The sequence below is a fragment of the Hemitrygon akajei genome, chromosome 14, assembly GCF_048418815.1.
Source record: "Hemitrygon akajei chromosome 14, sHemAka1.3, whole genome shotgun sequence".
Classification (NCBI taxonomy): Eukaryota; Metazoa; Chordata; class Chondrichthyes; order Myliobatiformes; family Dasyatidae; genus Hemitrygon; species Hemitrygon akajei.
In genome coordinates, this window is record NC_133137.1 from 21,474,404 (window position 1) to 21,491,953 (window position 17,550).

The 17,550-nt window shown below is 43.8% G+C and overlaps 1 protein-coding gene across 1 annotated transcript; it reads right to left on the reverse strand.

The window, feature by feature from the left end:
- Window positions 1-1,083: 1,083 nt before the first annotated feature.
- On the reverse strand, window positions 1,084-17,550 carry vps29 (VPS29 retromer complex component). The gene is made up of 4 exons (XM_073065638.1): window positions 17,480-17,550; window positions 12,060-12,251; window positions 8,137-8,372; window positions 1,084-1,609 (listed from the first exon to the last, which is right to left on the reverse strand). The coding sequence occupies exons 1-4, from the start codon at window positions 17,480-17,482 to the stop codon at window positions 1,492-1,494; spliced, it is 549 nt and encodes a 182-aa protein (XP_072921739.1). The 5' UTR covers window positions 17,483-17,550; the 3' UTR covers window positions 1,084-1,491.

Genomic DNA, 17,550 nt, shown 5'->3' on the forward strand with positions numbered 1-17,550 from the left:
CCTGACTTGCCTCTGATTTGGCCCTCGGCAAATTTCGGATCTCATGTTTCATCCAGAGCTTCTGACTGGGAAAGACGGTGAATGATTTTTTGGGTCACACTCTTCTACAGCTGAGTCTGTTGCAACCCTGGTGTAGTCATTCAGATCCTCTGATGAATGCTTGAACACGACCCAGTCCGAAGACTCAAGGCAATCCTGTAATTGTTCCTCAGCCTCCCATGACCACCTCTTAGTTGTCCTAATCTCTGGAACTTTGATTTTTAGGTTCTGTCTGTATGCAGGTAGGAGGAGGTCAGGGAAGTGATTTGAGTTACCAAAATGTGGTCTATGCAAGGAATGATAGGCAAACCTTACCTTAGTGTAGCAGTGGTCTACTGTGATAGGACCTCTGGTGCTAAGTCTACATGCTGGTGATAAATGGGCAGGGTTTCCTTCAAACAGGGCCCGGTTGAAGTCTCCTGACTATAATTTGAAATGCATTGGTGTTTGGCAGGTTCTTGTATGCAGTGTGGTAGCTACTTGCTTGTAGTTGACTGCTGGTGGTATATAAACTGTGGTCACGAGCACAAAGAAAAACCCTCAAAGCAAATAGAATGGTCTATATTTGATCGATATGTGTTCCAAGTTGGGGGAACATGAGTTTGACACAATTGCCACATTGGATCACCAACAAGAATTGATAATAAAACACACACCACCTCCCTTTGCCTTACCAGAATCTCAAATATTGTAAGAGTAGACTAAAGAAATTGTAGCGTTCACATTTTTTCCTTGAGTGATGTCTTTTGAAGCTGTTCACTGTACTCATTTGTACTCGAGTCAACAAGTTCCCCAATTCCCAAAAATCTTTAATAATAACCATTACAATAAAAGTATCAGAAGAGCAATACCAAGCTCAGTCAACAAATTCAAAAGTTGTCATTCTTTAGTGTACTGTATTTGAAATCAAAAATCAGTAACTAGGATATTTTGGAATACTTGTATTTCAAAGTGCTAAGAAAACAATTTTGTCAAGAATAAACAAATACACAAGAGTAAACAAATGTAACTGGATAAATTTTCATTAAGAAAACAGAATCAATATTAAGAGCTTGAGATTACATTTATTTGTGGAATGGTAGACAAGCATTTTATATGGACCAGTAGGGCTTCAAAAAGCAGAAACAAAAAAAAAACAATGGCTGAGAATGTCATGCATATTAATTACATGATAAACTACACCATTTTTGAAAGGAAATATTTACAGGATTGAAAACCCTTTAATTCAAGAATGTGGCACCTTTTTCCATCAAGGATCTAACCTATCTTTATATCAGTTTGTTCAATAAAGTTCCTTTCATATTGCTGGAATAGTTAACAACTAGTTTTAGTGGAAATTAAACATACAATTCACATACATAATACAATTAATTTGATCAAGGTTGAAAAGGGAAATAAAATTGAAAGGGAAAAGGAGTGAAATTATACATATAAAAAACAGCTGACAAAAAATTAGGACTTCTTGTATTCAATCCGTTCTACTTTTACATCATCAGAAATCAGCTGGTAAACATAAGTGACTACTGTGGATGCCTGAATGTCCATTAGTACGAATGAAGGGATGATATTTCTGGAAAAGAAAACAAATTAGTTAGTCTCTATACAAATGAACCACCATTTTTCAACTATGGACAGCATGTAAGTTAAATGCAAAATTGCTTTACTTGTTTTTTGCATCAAATCTCAGTGAAAACTGGAAATGAATATTCTGTTCAACATCACCAAGGCCACTATGAACAAATGAATACTAAGAAAATATTAACTATCTAACTTGGTACTGTGACAACCCACTTCCCAGCGCACTCGAACCGGCTCACAAAGCGGTGCGCGCCGGCATTGAGGCCGGACCCAAAGAGGGCGCCAAGCCTGCTTCACCAGCAAGGGGAAAAGCTTGCGCGCGGGACAGGACTGTGAATACGCGCCCCCTACAGCATTCCCGCCCGGGGAGGGCGGGATCAGGAAGGCTGCGAAGTTTGAATAAACCTCTTTTGTAACTGCAGCTCACCGACTCCGTGTCGTTATTTCAGCACTGCGTGTAGCACACCGCTACATCTGGTGACCCCGACGGCCCAAACAATATTTGGACTGGAAATGAACGACGCCGCATCTGTTCATGCAGTTTCGTTAAAACTGCCAAGCTTCTGGATGCTGCGACCTCACCTATGGTTCCAGCAAGCAGAAGCCCAATTCCACATTCGGCAGATAACCTCGGATGCCACACGTTACTACTACGTGGTGAGCTCCCTCGACCAGGAGACAGCGCCCAGGTTGAGGAGTTCATACAATCGCCCCAGCGGATGGCAAATACACAGAATTCAAAGCCTTGCTCACAAGGACTTTCGGACTCTCACGGCGCGAGCGAGCTGACCGCTTACTGCACCTGGATGGTTTGGGGGACAGGCCACCGTCGGCTTTGATGAATGAGATGCTTTCCCTGGCTGGAGGACACAAGCCCTACCTCATGTTTGAGCAGGCATTCCTGGAGCAGCTGCCCGAGGACATATGCCTGCTGCTGACCGACACGGATTTCAGTGACCCCCAGAAGGCGGCAGCCTGGGCGGACGTGCTGTGGAACGCCAAGAAGGTGAGTGGGGCATCCACTGGGGCACCTGGGGCATCACCAGGCCACGCTCCCAGCAGAAAACCAGACCAGGCCCAGCCACACAGCCCGCTAACCCCAGAGGCAGGGGTGAGGAGACCAACGAACAATGGTGTTTTTACCACCAGCGGTGGGGCGCAGAAGCCTGCCGCTGTAGCCCGCCCTGCAAGTTCCCGGGAAACGCCAGGGCCAGCCACCGCTGATGGCTACGGCGGCTGGCCATCGGGATAGCCTCCTGTATGTCTGGGACAAGCAGTCGGGACGCCGCTTTTTGGTCGACACCGGAGCCGAGATCAGTGTCTTACCTCCAACTAGTTATGACACCTGCAACAGAGAACCGGGTCCCACCCCGAGGGCTGCGAACGGCAGCACAGTAAGGACCTACGGCACCCGTACGGTGCGGCTACAGTTCAGCTCCAGCCGGTTCACGTGGGACTTCACACTGGCCGACCTGCCCAGGAAGAGACTGGTCCACGCCGAGACCTTTCAAACGTTCTCCCTGGGTGAAGCCTAGTTGCCGGCCCCACACCTAGACTCCATCACGCCGTCCGACAACGACTTCACCAGAGTCCTGGTGGATTTCCCATCGGTTCTGGCACCGCAGTTCACGGCAGCTGTGCCCAGACATGGCGTACAGCACCACATCCTGACACAAGGACCACCCCTCCACGCCTGTGCTCGAAGGCTTCCCCCGGACAAGCTCCAACTGGCGAAGGAGGAGTTCAAGAGGATGGAGGAATTGGGGATCATACGGCGGTCCGACAGCCCATGGGCCTCCCCCCTGCACATGGTGCCCAAAGCAACAGGGGGGCTGGAGACCATGCGGCAACTACCGCAGGCTGAACAAGGCTACAACACCGGACCGCTACCCTGTGCCGCAAATTCAGGACTTTGCAGCAAACCTGCACGGCGCACAGATCTTCTCCAAGCTAGACCTCGTCCGGGGATACCATCAAATCCCGATGCATCCGGACGATGTCCCCAAAACGGCACTCATCACCCCTTTCAGCCTTTTCGAGTTCTTCCGCATGCTGTTCGGCCTAAAGAATGCCGCACAGACGTTTCAGCGGTTAATGGACGCGGTGGGACGCGACCTGGACTTCACTTTCATCTATTTGGACAACATCCTCATAGCCAGCAGCAGTCATCAGGAACATCTATCCCACCTCCTTCAACTCTATGCCCGACTGAGTGAATACGGCCTGACAATCAACCTGGCCAAATGCCAGTTCGGGCTCGACACCATCGACTTCCTGGGCCACAGAATTACTGAAGACAGGGCAACCCCTCTGCCCGCCAAGGTAGATGCAGTCCGCCATTTCCCCCGACCCAACACAATCAAAGGCCTTCAGGAATTTGTGGATATGGTGAATTTCTACCATCGCTTCCTCCCTTCAGCTGCCCGAATCATGCGCCCCCTGTTCGTCCTGATGTTGGGTAAGGGCAAGGACATTACCTGGGACTAGGAGTCCGCCACCGCTTTCATTAAAACCAAAGCAGCCTTGGCAAACGCCACGATGCTAGTGCACCCCAGAATGGACGTCCCTACTGCCCTCACAGTGGACACATCCAACACGGCAGTCGGTGGAGTGCTGGAACAACTCATCGAGGGTCGCTGGCAACCCCTGGCGTTTTTCAGCAAACACCTACGACCACCCAAGCTCAAATACAGTGCTTTCGACCAGGAACTGTTGGTGCTATACTTGGCAATCGGGCATTTCAGGTACTTCTTAGAAGGTAGGCCCTTCACCGCGTTCACGGACCACAAACCGCTTACCTTTGCGTTTACGAAAGCATCCGACCCCTGGTCGTCCCGCCAGCAGCAACATCTGTCCTACATCTCCGAATACACGACGGATGTCCGGCATGTCTCGGGAAAGAACAATGTTGTGGCGGACACCCTCTCCCGCCCTAACATCCAAGCCCTGTCCCGTGGGTAGACTATGAAGCACTAGCGGAGCCGCAGCAGGCAGATGAGGAGATCCCTAGTTACAGGACTGCAGTCTCCGGTTTGCAGCTCCAGGACCTCCCCGTAGGCCCAGGTGAGAGGACCCTACTCTGTGACGTCACTACCGGCCAACCCCGCCCCATCGTTCTGGCAGCCTGGCAGCGGCGCGTTTTCAACTCCATTCACAACTTAGTGCACTCCTCCATCAGGACAACCGTCCGGATGGTAGCCAACAGGTTTGTTTGGCACGGACTCCGCAAGCAGGTCAGTGAATGGGCCAGAACGTGCATGCACTGCCAAACAGCCAAGGTGCAGCGGCACACCAAAGCTCTGCTGCAGCAGTTCCACCCCACCCGCCGGCATTTCGACCACATTCATATGGATATTGTGGGCCCCCTGCCAATGTCGCGAGGAGCGGCACCTCCTGGCTATCGTGGACCGGTTCACAAGATGGCCAGAGGCAGTCCCGCTCACTGACACCACCTCCGAATCTTGCGCCCAGGCACTGATTGCCACCTGGGTGTCCCGCTTTGGTGTACCGGCCCACATTACCTCCGACAGAGGCGCCCAGTTCACCTCCAGCCTGTGGTCAGCTACGGCCAGCCTTTTGGGGACACAGCTGCACCACACAACTGCCTACCACCCACAGTCGAACGGACTAGTGGAGTGTTTCCACCGTCACCTGAAGTCAGCTCTCATGGCCCGCCTCAAAGGGCCTAACTGGGTGGATGAGCTTTCCTGGGTCCTGCTCGGAATCCGCACGGCGCCCAAAGAGGATCTGCACATCTCGTCGGCTGTGTTGGTGTACGGCGCACCCCTGGTCGTCCCAGGAGAGTTCATACCAGCCCCAAGGGGGCAAGAGGAAGAACCCACAGCAGTCCTGGGCAGACTATGCAAGAGGCTCGGTAACCTGGCCCCCATACCCACTTCACAGCATGGGCAGAACCCGACCTGCGTACCCAAAGAACTGCAAAACTGTAAGTTTGTTTTTGTACGACGGGGCGGACATCAGGCACCGCTACAGCAGCCCTACGAGGGGCCGTTTACGGTGATCAGAAACAACGGGTCCACATTCGTGCTGGACATTGGGGGGAAAGAGGAGGTTTTCACGGTGGACCAACTCAAACCAGCCCATGTGGACTTGGCGCAGCCGGTCGAGATTCAGGCACCGCGGCGCAGAGGCAGACCTCCCAAACAGAGTCCGACCCAGACTGTGGACATTGGGGGGGGGGGGGGGGTGTATCGCCGGTTCTGGGGGGGGGGTTATGTGGCGACCCACTTCCCAGCGCACTTGAATCGGCTCACAAAGCGGTGCGCGCCGGCATTGAAGCAGGTCCCAAAGAGGGCGCCAAGCCTGCTTCACCAGCAAGGGGAAAAGCCCACGTGCGGGACAGGACTGTGAATACGCGCCCCCTACAGCATTCCCGCCTGGGGAGGGCGGGATCAGGAAGGTTTTAAAGCGAGGCCGCGAAGTTTGAATAAACCCCTTTTGTAACTGCAGCTCACCAACTCCGTGTCGTTATTGCAGCGCTGCGTGTAGCACACCGCTACAGTACCTCATTAAACTATATGAAACACAAGACTGAAGTTGTCTTTGAGTTAGTTATCAAATGAACAGACCAAATTGCATTCTTGACTATGCCCATTGATATTTCATTTTATCTGTAGAATTCCTGAATTTTGAATGAATACACTAATCCACCTACATTTTCAAGGAACAGAATGTAAGATAAAGGAAATTTCCAATGTTTCATAATTGGTTTTAAATGGCAATTTTATTACCTTCATTTTATTAGGTTCACTTCACTAATGAAATGGGATCCATGTCAATATTGTACATTATTTCATCTTGGAAAATTCCACAGATAAACACCTTTGAAATGCCAAAACTAATTAAACACAGCTGCAATGTCCCACAAGCTTTTCGTGACTAATGAGTGCAGACAAGCATGTAGTGTGGCAATTTGCTCCTTCCACAGTCCTCTGATCTCCTGGTATATGGACTGCTGGTAGTCAAATCTATCCCACACGTTTTTGCATTTCAAGCACAAAATGGGCCAGATTCCCGAGGAGGAATCAAAATATTTAGCCGCAGCAGTACAATGCAATACATGAGAAAATAAGTAGATCAATTACAGTAAGTATATATGTATATTAAATAGTTAAATTAAAAAGTATAAAAACAAATAATATATAAAAAAGTGAGATAATGTTCAAGGGTTCAATGTCCATTTAGGAATCGGATCACAGAGGGGAAGCTGTTCCTGAATCACTAACTGTGTACCTTCAGGCTTCTATACCTCCTTCCTGACGGTAACAATGAGAAGAGAGCACATCCTGGGTGATGGACACCATCTTTCTGAGGCACCACTCCCTGAAGATGTCTTGGATACTATGGAGGCTGGTACCCATGATGGAGCTGAGTATTTTTACAATTTTCTGTCGCTTTTTTCAAATCCTGTCCATTTGTTGCATTTCTTCAAGGAAACTTTTGACTACTGCCACAAATCTTTTTTTTTGTCTACTTGGCAATCTTTCCCTAACAGAGCTCAGAATAGACTGTACATTTTTGAATGTGATAACATGGCTGCCCAACGTAGTTGCCTGAGTATAGCAAAAGCCTCAATACCAGTGTTGTCAGCCTGATTTTAGGCTGGTGCTTTCAGTGAATTTGGAAAACTGAGTGCAAGGCCTGTCCTCTCACAGTTCAGTGAAAGTGATGAAGACCTAGATAACTCATTCTGTTGTAGCAGCAATAGCCATTTCTGCCAAACAGGCTTTTCTAATTTTTGACTCAGATTTCCTTTATTAATATCATTTGGCTTGCTGCAACTACCAAATTAACACATTTAGTGTCATTGTATGAAATATTTCCTTTCTTCTACCCATTCCCATATCCTCCTTCTCTGCAACTGAAAACCAGCAGCTTTCTCTTTAGATGTTTTAGATGAGGTGTCTCAGATCCGTTCTGTTTCATCTCCCACATGCTACCTCATCCATATTTTCTGTTTTTAATTCCAAGTTTCTGCCATCTTTTTTGAATTTTCATGATACTTTTGGATGTCCACTTGAATCAGAGGATTTGCAAATCCATTGGTAAACTTGGGACTTAAAATTCATGACTAATTCAAAAGGTGTGCTAACTGAGCAATGTCAACATAGGTTGTTTGAATTAAAGCTTCAATAATCCAGACATTAGAAAGTCAAATGACACAGAAGAATGCAAATCTACAGTATATGAATGGTATTCATGTTTGACTAAATTGTACCTGGCAATATTAAACTGCAAGCTAGAATGGTGACTGCTTCTTTGTGGATGGGGTACCTGGAACTATCATACCATTTTTCTCTCAAATGTAGCCAAGGGCAAGATTCTTCCTTTATATGGGGAATTGATAATCTTAACACCCCAACCCCTCCCAGAATAAACTCAACGAGTTAATTTAAAATTTTCACAGCAGTAACTAGAAGTATTATGGCAGAAAATTAATGAGATACAAATTAAATTATTTTCATGTCATTTATTTTACTCCATATCCAAAGTACTTACCCTTCCAGTGCATTACCGGCACCTGTGGCTGAACCTGGATTGATATAGAACTTGCTCTCTTGTTCAAAGGCCTCAAACTTGTGCGTGTGTCCAGATATGAGGATATCTACATCTAGCTGCCGTTGCAGTAGAGCCAGACTAGTCATGTCTCCCCAGGGAATCACCTGGTGACCATGGATCAATCCAATTTTGAACTGCCCCACTGTTACCACCTTCTGCTCTGGATAATTCAAATTCTGAAATGAACACAACAGTGTTTACCTGACAATCATTCTTAAATGTGAAAAGATGAATGCCAATACACACAATGTCATAATCCAGTTCATCTCACTTAATTATTATGATGGAGGACTAGCCAAAGAAAATGATACAAAGGATAGAAAAAAAAGAGATGATTTATTCTTCCTCATTCTCCTCTGGATATGAACACAAACTTACTGAGAAAAATTGCAAACTCAAATATGCACGTACTGTTTTGACATGTTTTGACAGGAGCGCCGCAGGGAACCGTACTCTCTCCGGTCCTGTTCACCTTGTACACATCAGACTTCCAATATAACTCGGAGTCCTGCCATGTGCAGAAGTTCGCTGATGACACGGCCATAGTGGGGTGTGTCAGGAATGGACAGGAGGAGGAGTATAGGAAACTGATACAGGACTTTGTGATATGGTGCAACTCAAACTACCTGTGTCTCAATATCACCAAGACCAAGGAGATGGTGGTGGACTTTAGGAGATCTAGGCCTCATATGGAGCCAGTGATCATTAATGGAGAATGTGTGGAGCAGGTTAAGACCTACAAATATCTGGGAGTACAGTTAGACGAGAAGCTAGACTGGACTGCCAACACAGATGCCTTGTGCAGGAAGGCACAGAGTCGACTGTACTTCCTTAGAAGGTTGGCGTCATTCAATGTCTGTAGTGAGATGCTGAAGATGTTCTATAGGTCAGTTGTGGAGAGCGCCCTCTTCTTTGTGGTGGCGTGTTGGGGAGGAAGCATTTAAGAAGAGGGACGCCTCACGTCTTAATAAGCTGGTAAGGAAGGCGGGCTCTGTCGTGGGCAAAGTACTGGAGAGTTTAACATCGGTAGCTGAGCGAAGGGCGCTGAGTAGGCTACGGTCAATTATGGAAAACTCTGAACATCCTCTACATAGCACCATCCAGAGACAGAGAAGCAGTTTCAGCGACAGGTTACTATCGATGCAATGCTCCTCAGACAGGATGAAGAGGTCAATACTCCCCAATGCCGTTAGGCTTTACAATTCAACCGCCAGGACTTAAGAACTTTTTAAAAGCTATTATTAATGCTTTTTGAGATAGTGATTTAGATGCATATCATATTTTTTTACTGAGTTAAGTATTGTATGTAATTAGTTTTGCTACAACAAGTGTATGGGACATTGGAAAACAAGTTGAATTTCCCCATGGGGATGAATAAAGTATCTATCTATCTATCATTCACTGCTATCTGCTTTATGCTTATTAGGCAAAGTGCGTGGAAAAAATGCCCAGTTCTTTTACAACCTCATTATTTTCTTTAGCCAGCTGATTGTGCATAGTCAACAGAGAGGTCAAAGAAAAATAATATGAAACAATTTTAACATGCCCCTAAAACTGTTTTTAAATTGGTAAGTTATAATACTCTATGGAGTGTCCAGGAAGGGGTAGCCTCTCTGGTGAAAGGGATTGTCGTGTCCTCCTTGGGACAGCTCACTCACGCTTGGTCCTCACTGGACACTCAACTCCCACCTGTTGCTCCAAGTGACTATTTGTATGTGACAGTGGCCACACCCTCATACACTGCTTCGACAGACAGACTAAACTAGGTGGGGTAATCCGTTTGCCTCAAATGCTGGTGAGACGGTCAGAATACGCCTATCCTAGTATGTGAATTCAGTTTCAGTGGACTGGGCAGATGAGATCAACAGTGAGATCCAACAGCTAGGAAGGCAGTTCTGCAGTGCTCCATGGAGAGCGAAGGGCGTGCGAGATACTGAAGACATCATGGCCATCCACTGCAAACAGAGAAGTCTCCAGTTGTGTCGATAGCTCGTACCACCAGAATAGGGTTTCCGAGGTTGAGAGAGTAAAACTAACTCAGTGCAACGGCCTTTTCATTTTAAAGGCTTTCCCGCACAGATTCCTATCGTAATTGTTGAAATCAACTGATAACCAACACATAATACTGCAGATCTTTTCGTGACAATGAGATGAGTTATGTACTTGATAAATGTAACTGTCTCATATACTGATCTTATTGTTAACAGCCTCTATTTATAATTTGGATATTTTGCAGGAATAATATCTAGCAGCAAAAAAGGGTATTCCATGCATTTGCACCATCCACCTGATATTAAAAAAAGTTGGTACCGTGTTGATTTGAAAATCTTTAATCCCAACAGGATCAGTGTGCAATTAGAAAACTAACATTTGAATGATATTTTAAGTACAGATTCTACAAGTTTGCTCATCGTGTCACACACCAATGAAACAATTTGCTACAATTTTGCAAGGTGAAGCAATATTTTCAGGAAATAGTATATCGTATTACACAAGAAGGAAATTAATTAAAAATGAGAATTGTTCATTACATACCTATTCTGTCTGAGTGCATGAATGTCAATTAAAATATAAATTGCCTACAGTTTGGATATTCTAGCCTTTCACAGGAAAACTAGTAGTTGGTAGAGAAAACTGGGAGTTTGCAATGTTCTATTTGATATCAGGCAAAGAAGAAGCAATAATGAAAATTAGCCTTGATAGGTAACACATCTGATCTGCATGATAGTCAGACGTGTTGGTTGTCCCAAGTTTCCAATGGCTGTGTAGAGTAGCAATTTGCTGTAATCCAGTTTCTGATCTAGCACACACAACTCAAAGGTTAAATATTGCAACTCTGCAATGCAAAAGTTAGCAAGGTTCTTTACTCACTAAACAGGAAGAGTGAAGTAGACTAAATACACAGAAACCTAAATTCAGATTGGGAAGAAATAGGAATTTTTGTATGTGAAAATGATGGATTGATACAGGAGTTGTAATTTTTAATTATTTCCAATACCAACTTCTGAAAGAACAAAATGAAAAATATTTTCCACAACTAGTGAAATGCTTTGCAGTTTTATTTTTACCAGTAAAATATTTAAGCTTAAATGCATCAATCTTATTTCTGGCATAGCATGTATGCCAATTAATCCTATAACTTTCTGGCATTATATTTAAATCTATGTGTAGATACTACAATATTATGTAATAAGGTTTTCTATTGTTATAAATTCAAAGCAAACAACCATTGATCATGTCAGCATGGTCATAAACAGAATGGAGTGTTCCTAATAGTGGGACATCTTATCCATACAATTGGGAGAGGTAAAACTGAAAACATTTTGAGAATAAACTTAGAGGGGGGAAAAAAAAGTTGGTAAATCTCATGGGAGCAAAGGAATGGTGAGGGTGGAGTACTGCAGGTGTGGGACAGGTGGCAGAGAAGGAGTGCCAGGGTGGGGGGTGGTGCAGGTGCAGGCGCACTCAGCCCTGAAACACCAGGAAAGGTCATTTGATTTCAAACAATTGGTTTACTGATCATTACGTATGTATGTGCTTAAGGCTTTTATCACAGTACTGTATGTCTAAGTGAGCTGATCTTTGTAACACCACGGATAAACATGCAGAAATGCTAAGATCTTTACTCTTAAGGGTGAAGGATATACTGTCATAATTCCTGTGGTCAAATACCTATTCTACAAACTACTGAGAAAAGAAAAAGTTCAATGATGTACCAACAAAGAATCACGGTTTGAAGGGAGACTGGGGGCATGAAAATAATTGATTTACAAATATGGTGCTATTATTCTTTCCCATTGATTGTTCAGAGATGATGAATTTCTATAGCAGCCAAAAAATATGATATTTAGAGTATCCCTTACCTCATCAAAGTCTCCCCTGACAATGTGGACATCTCCAGCCAGTGTTTTAAGATAATCATAGCTCTCTTTGGTGCAAAGATTTCCTGTGCACAAAATGTGCTGGATCTTACCAGGTACCAACAACTTCTTGAACTTGGCTGGTAAAGTATTACAGCGGTGAGGAATATGAAGGTCTCCCAATACCAGCACCAACTGTAGGAAAAATGGAAAACAAGAAGTTTTTATAAACTCTTCTACACATGCATATTAACAGGAATAAATAGAACAGGTCAGTACATTACAGAAGGCCCTGTGGCCCACGATGTCTATGATGCCAACTTAAATTGCACAACGGCGTGCATGTTGCCTGTATCCATCCAATCCCTGCCTGTTCATGTGTCTGTCTAAACACCTCTTCAAACATTATGGTTTTATTGTAAGGTTTTAATAGTAAGATAACTATAATGAGCATAATATATTGCTTCACGATGTAATTCAAAATCAAAATCCTGCCACAAATGAATAAATCACAGTGCTTACAAGGCTGTTCTTGGCAATGATCAATATCAAGTCTTTCTCATCACCTTGAATTCAAGGGTAACAGTAGAAAGAGTTCACTCTCAATAATCAGTTCGTGGCTAACAAAACCATGCTTGGAGAAATACTTAGATCCTGGATACGCTAGGTTAGGAAGTCAATTTTTGAAGCTAAAACTTTTAGTTGTTTATATTTCACATCAGCATCAGGCTCAGGATTTTCCTCATGGATTTTGTATGACATTTATTTGATCAACTCATGGATATGCAGTTAACAGTCTAAAGTAGCATTTAAGCCATTCACTCTTTTCCAGGTCCACAAAATTCACTTTCCAGTTTCAGCATACCGTAAAAGACTTTTAACATGTTATGTACCCCGAGGGTTCATATTTTCTGAAGTGTCACTTTGAAACACTGGGAGAATGAGACTGACTTTTGGACACTGTTTGAGCTGCTCCAGAGAGACAGACATGGGGTTATTTGATGGTCAATCAATGTTATGGTTTCCCTGCAGCTTGTTTTGAATATACACCCTATCCTCATTATATGCGTCTTCAGACAATGCCGATTCAGTTATGCAAGGAGCACCACTTTCCCGCCAATACAAGTCAGGTGCGCGCGCCTCACAATCTCACTCCCACCAGTCTCACATTGGTTTTGGCAAGGTGTGGATATGCAATCTTGCGCTCTTAAACTTTTGAGTTTTTACCTACGGTGCAATGATTTTGTGCTTGAAATATTTAACTATGCCTCCTAAGCATCTGATGTCACGTCCTGGGCCATCCGCCGAGCGACAGAGAACCGCCTTAACACTTGAAAAAAAGTTGGAAATTATAAACAGAGCAGCATCAAGTGAAGGTAACACAGTTCTGGGATGTTACTGCCAGGAACAGGATCTTGCCTTTAAAGTTCTTTTGCTGCTTGACAATGTGCCAGCCCATCCTAAACATTTCAACAGCATTCATCCTAACATAACAGTGCGTTTCCTGCCGCCTAACACAACATTGCTGATTCAGCCACTCGACCAAGGCGTGATGCACATTCAAGGCATTTTTTTTTACGGCGAACTATCTCTCAGATGCTGCAAGCAACAGACGATTTTGAAAATCCCGGCAGTTTCCCAACGGTGAGGGAATGGTGGAAGTCAGAACACTTGGCACAAATGGCAATGGATGTAGACCCAAGTTTAGAACGGAGTCAGCATTTCAGTCGTTCCCTGCCGTCAACCCTTCTTCCCTACAAGCAAATTTATGCTGAAAAACAAAATGCTTCCAAGCAAACAACCCTCACCACTTTCTTCAAACCGGTGTCATCTCCTGCTACCGGCAGTTCTAAGAGTTCTGTGAGTCTTCCTTCACACCTTGCTGTGCTTGATGATCCTGACGACCACAACCATCCACCTTATCCATGTAAAGCTGCCCGACACCACAACAACCACTCACCTCCCGGAGCAAACACACCTGCCACTGTTGGTGAGTACTGTACACCCCAGTATGTTAACTTTCTATGATTTATTACATTGAATATTACCTTAAATTGATGAAATATAATACAAATGTTGCATTGTGGTACTGCTTTTGCATCGTATTGGTATGAAAATGTGAATAACTTACAGTTAAAACATATTTAGGAAGCCCTCTGGAACGCATCCCTATTTTCTCCATTTAAATAATTATTCACATTATGTGTCAACTGCGAGGAATGTATTCACCACATATAACGAGGATAGGTTGTACAAGGACACACAGACACACACAGTTAGAGCCAAGATGGATTCGGTCAATGGAAAACACCAGTGTGACAGTCGCTGGTTTAAACTTTCAGTAGCCCAAAAGGGGTGAGTTGAGATCGATCCAGAGTATTGTTAAATGACTCTCTCCAAGTAGCCCATGAGGGTGAGTTTGTTTCCAATCAAATACGAAAGTATGATTGTTACTTAGTTAATCCACAGGAGTGGGTTCTCTGGTGAGGGGAAAATCTTTGTGAATACCACGTGTGTGTTTACCCTTTGTCTGGGTGTGGTAGTTCACTGAAGAAAGGCACCCCTGTGGCAAATCACTGTTGGAGTTATTTTGTATGTCGTGGAACTGGATAAGTGGCTATCACGTTGTGTGTTTGGGGTAACCTTGTGGAATCTACTGGTGTGTCGGCCCTTGCCTGGGTGAAGGTCCCCTTGAAGATGGTCCCCTTTGTGATAAGCTACTGTTGGTTATAATCCATAAGTGGATTCCATTTGAGTATCCTGTGGCCACCACTTTGAGATGTTCCATAGCTGAATTCGGGTGTAGTACCACTTGTGTTTGAAAGGATATTCATTGAAGATCACTGTTGGTGATACTTCACATGTGGAGTGGAACAACTTCGGAGATAAAACCTACCGCTATTGTTATTTTGTATTGCAGTTGTGGAATCTGTGGAATATTGACATAATTGCCTTCTCACAACATTCACTTTTGGATTACAAACATCTCGCACTAATTAACCTGTGCATTTGAACTGAACTTTTCTTACATACCATACCAAGACTGTAACTCTTGCCACCCAAGTTTGAATAAGTTAGGGAACTTTATTTACACCTAAATATGCATAACACCGTTAACTCTTGATTTACCTGGTTTAAGTTACTATATGACGTAGTTACTAATAAAGTAGTGTTTTGTTAACAGCAAAACCAGACTCCAGGTGTGTTTTATTGTTGCTGATACTTTTACAGGGTTACGTGTACGTGTCAAACATTTTCTTCATCAGATAACTGCACCCCATGAACTTACAGTGACAGCATTTAAAGTTGCCAAGTCAGGCTGAAGAATTTCAACACCAAGAATCTTGATTTGACAAACAGCATAATTGAAATTGGTTGCTTCTTAATAGGACAAGCATTATCCAATTTTCACAACTGAAAATGCAGGACTGCCTAATAAACAAAGCATCTTTTTGTACAGTGAGCAGTTTCAACTTTGTCTGTGGATTGAGAACATTCCTTTCCAGGGCGTACAAAAGTGCGTCAAATGCTAAGAATGTTTTTGCATCGATATGGACCTCTCTGGACATTTAACTACCCACAAAGGTAACATGTCCATAGTCTGAAACGCATAATCCCTAATGACAATTAGTGGAGCTGGACAGGCTGAAAGATTACTGCCATCCTTCTAAAATCAATTATCACGTTAACTTTCAAGAAAGTAAATGCATGATGGCTTACGATTAACGGCAAATCATCTTGGATGTGGTCCAAAAGAATAAAAATAAGAGTTCACCAAGTTCACTCAATATCTTCATTTTAGATGCTAGACCAAGATCGAACTGCCAATTTTGAATATGATCCTAACTTCCATTTCAAGATAATTAAAAAACCTCTAAAACACAACATATATAAAATCCAAAAGAATATCTGCATGATTATTCAGTAAAACTGCCCCTACAAGTAGTCACTTTACTAAATCCCAATATTGACTGATTAATTAACATTATTTGAGATATAGCTCTGATGGGTCCACAATCTAACACCAGAAATGACACTAATCACACCAAAAACATCTGATGGTTAATGGATGCACCTTCCTTGACTGGTATTGGAAAACGTGGTAGAAATATTTATGTACATAAGGATATTAAGTTCAATTTTATAACATTAATTATTCCCAAAATAAAAAAATTGCAATTTAACAAATTCATATTTAAATACCACTATGTAAAAGATTTTTAAAAATAATGAAGTAAACATTGCTGATAATAAGCCCATAAGACACAAGAGCAGAATTAGGCCATTTGGCCTATCAAATCTGTTCCACCATTTCATCATGGCTGATCCAATTTTCCCCTCAGCCCCAATCTCATGCCTTCTTCCCGTATCCCTTCATGCTCTGACCAATCAAATCTATCAACCTCTGTCTTAAATATACATACAGACTTTGCCTCCACAGTTGCCTGTAGCAATGAATTCCATAGATTTACCACTCTCTGGCTAGACAAATCCCTCCTCATCCCCGTTCTAAAAGGATACCCCTCTATTCTGCTATGTCCTCTGGTCTTAGACTCTCCCACCATATGAAACATTCTCTCCACATTCACTCTATCAAGTCCTTTCACCATTCAATAGGTTTCAATCATCAACAGCAACTATTAACAAGGTAACTACAGTATTGTCTACATGAAACCAATAATACTTTACATATGGGGTGTAAATTAAATTCTCCTGACCTTGTAACAGCTGTTTACACGTGCATAACTTTCAATTGTTTGGCAATTAACTTTAAGCAGACAGGAAGGCTTACTTCCTCCAAAGCATTATGGAGGGGGTCAAGAGGTCTACAATGACGCTTCATTTTACTTCCTGCAGCATAAAAAGGCATATTCTGCAAGGCTTTAAGCCTTAACCTTTTTTACACCAAGGACCAACACCATTAAGCAAAGGGTCCATGGACCCCAGGTTGGTAACCCCAGTTTTAAGTCATTCTGGAGTTAGGTCAATAATATGTTTCGCTGAAACGGTAAACAAAATAAAACAATTAAACATTTTAAATTGGTCATACTTTAATGGATATTCCTGAACACCGAAGACATATAGTCTTTTATTAAAAATCGCATGACCAGGGACTGACTATTGCACAGATCATTCATACAACACAAGAAGAAGGGGAGGCAGCTGGGCTGTTGCTGCTGGATGGTACCACCGCCACTTGCCTGTACAGCCCCTACCCCCGAGCAGAGGCTCGTCCACTCCAGCTGACAGGCATCATGTGACTGCCCCAAACTCACTTGCAGGCCCTAGACACCAACCACCGCCCCTGGACCTTTTAAACCCATTGCTCGAACATTAGGCACGTTGAAAGATCCAACGCGTTGTTGTTATCAAGACAACCAGACAAAAGGAAAACAAACGGCTCCCGAGCTCCATAAACTCACCATTTTCCCAGCGTACGAACGAAGACCAGCTTCTCAATGAACAAACGCAACACCCAGTGCAGGGGCAACCA

Coding starts and splice junctions, on each gene's coding strand:
- vps29 (XM_073065638.1), bottom strand. Junction 8,373..12,059: donor TCAGGGGAGACTTTGATGAG/GTAAGGGATACT, acceptor TGTTCATTTCAG/AATTTGAATTATCCAGAGCA. Junction 1,610..8,136: donor GCCGGTAATGCACTGGAAGG/GTAAGTACTTTG, acceptor TTTCTTTTCCAG/AAATATCATCCCTTCATTCG.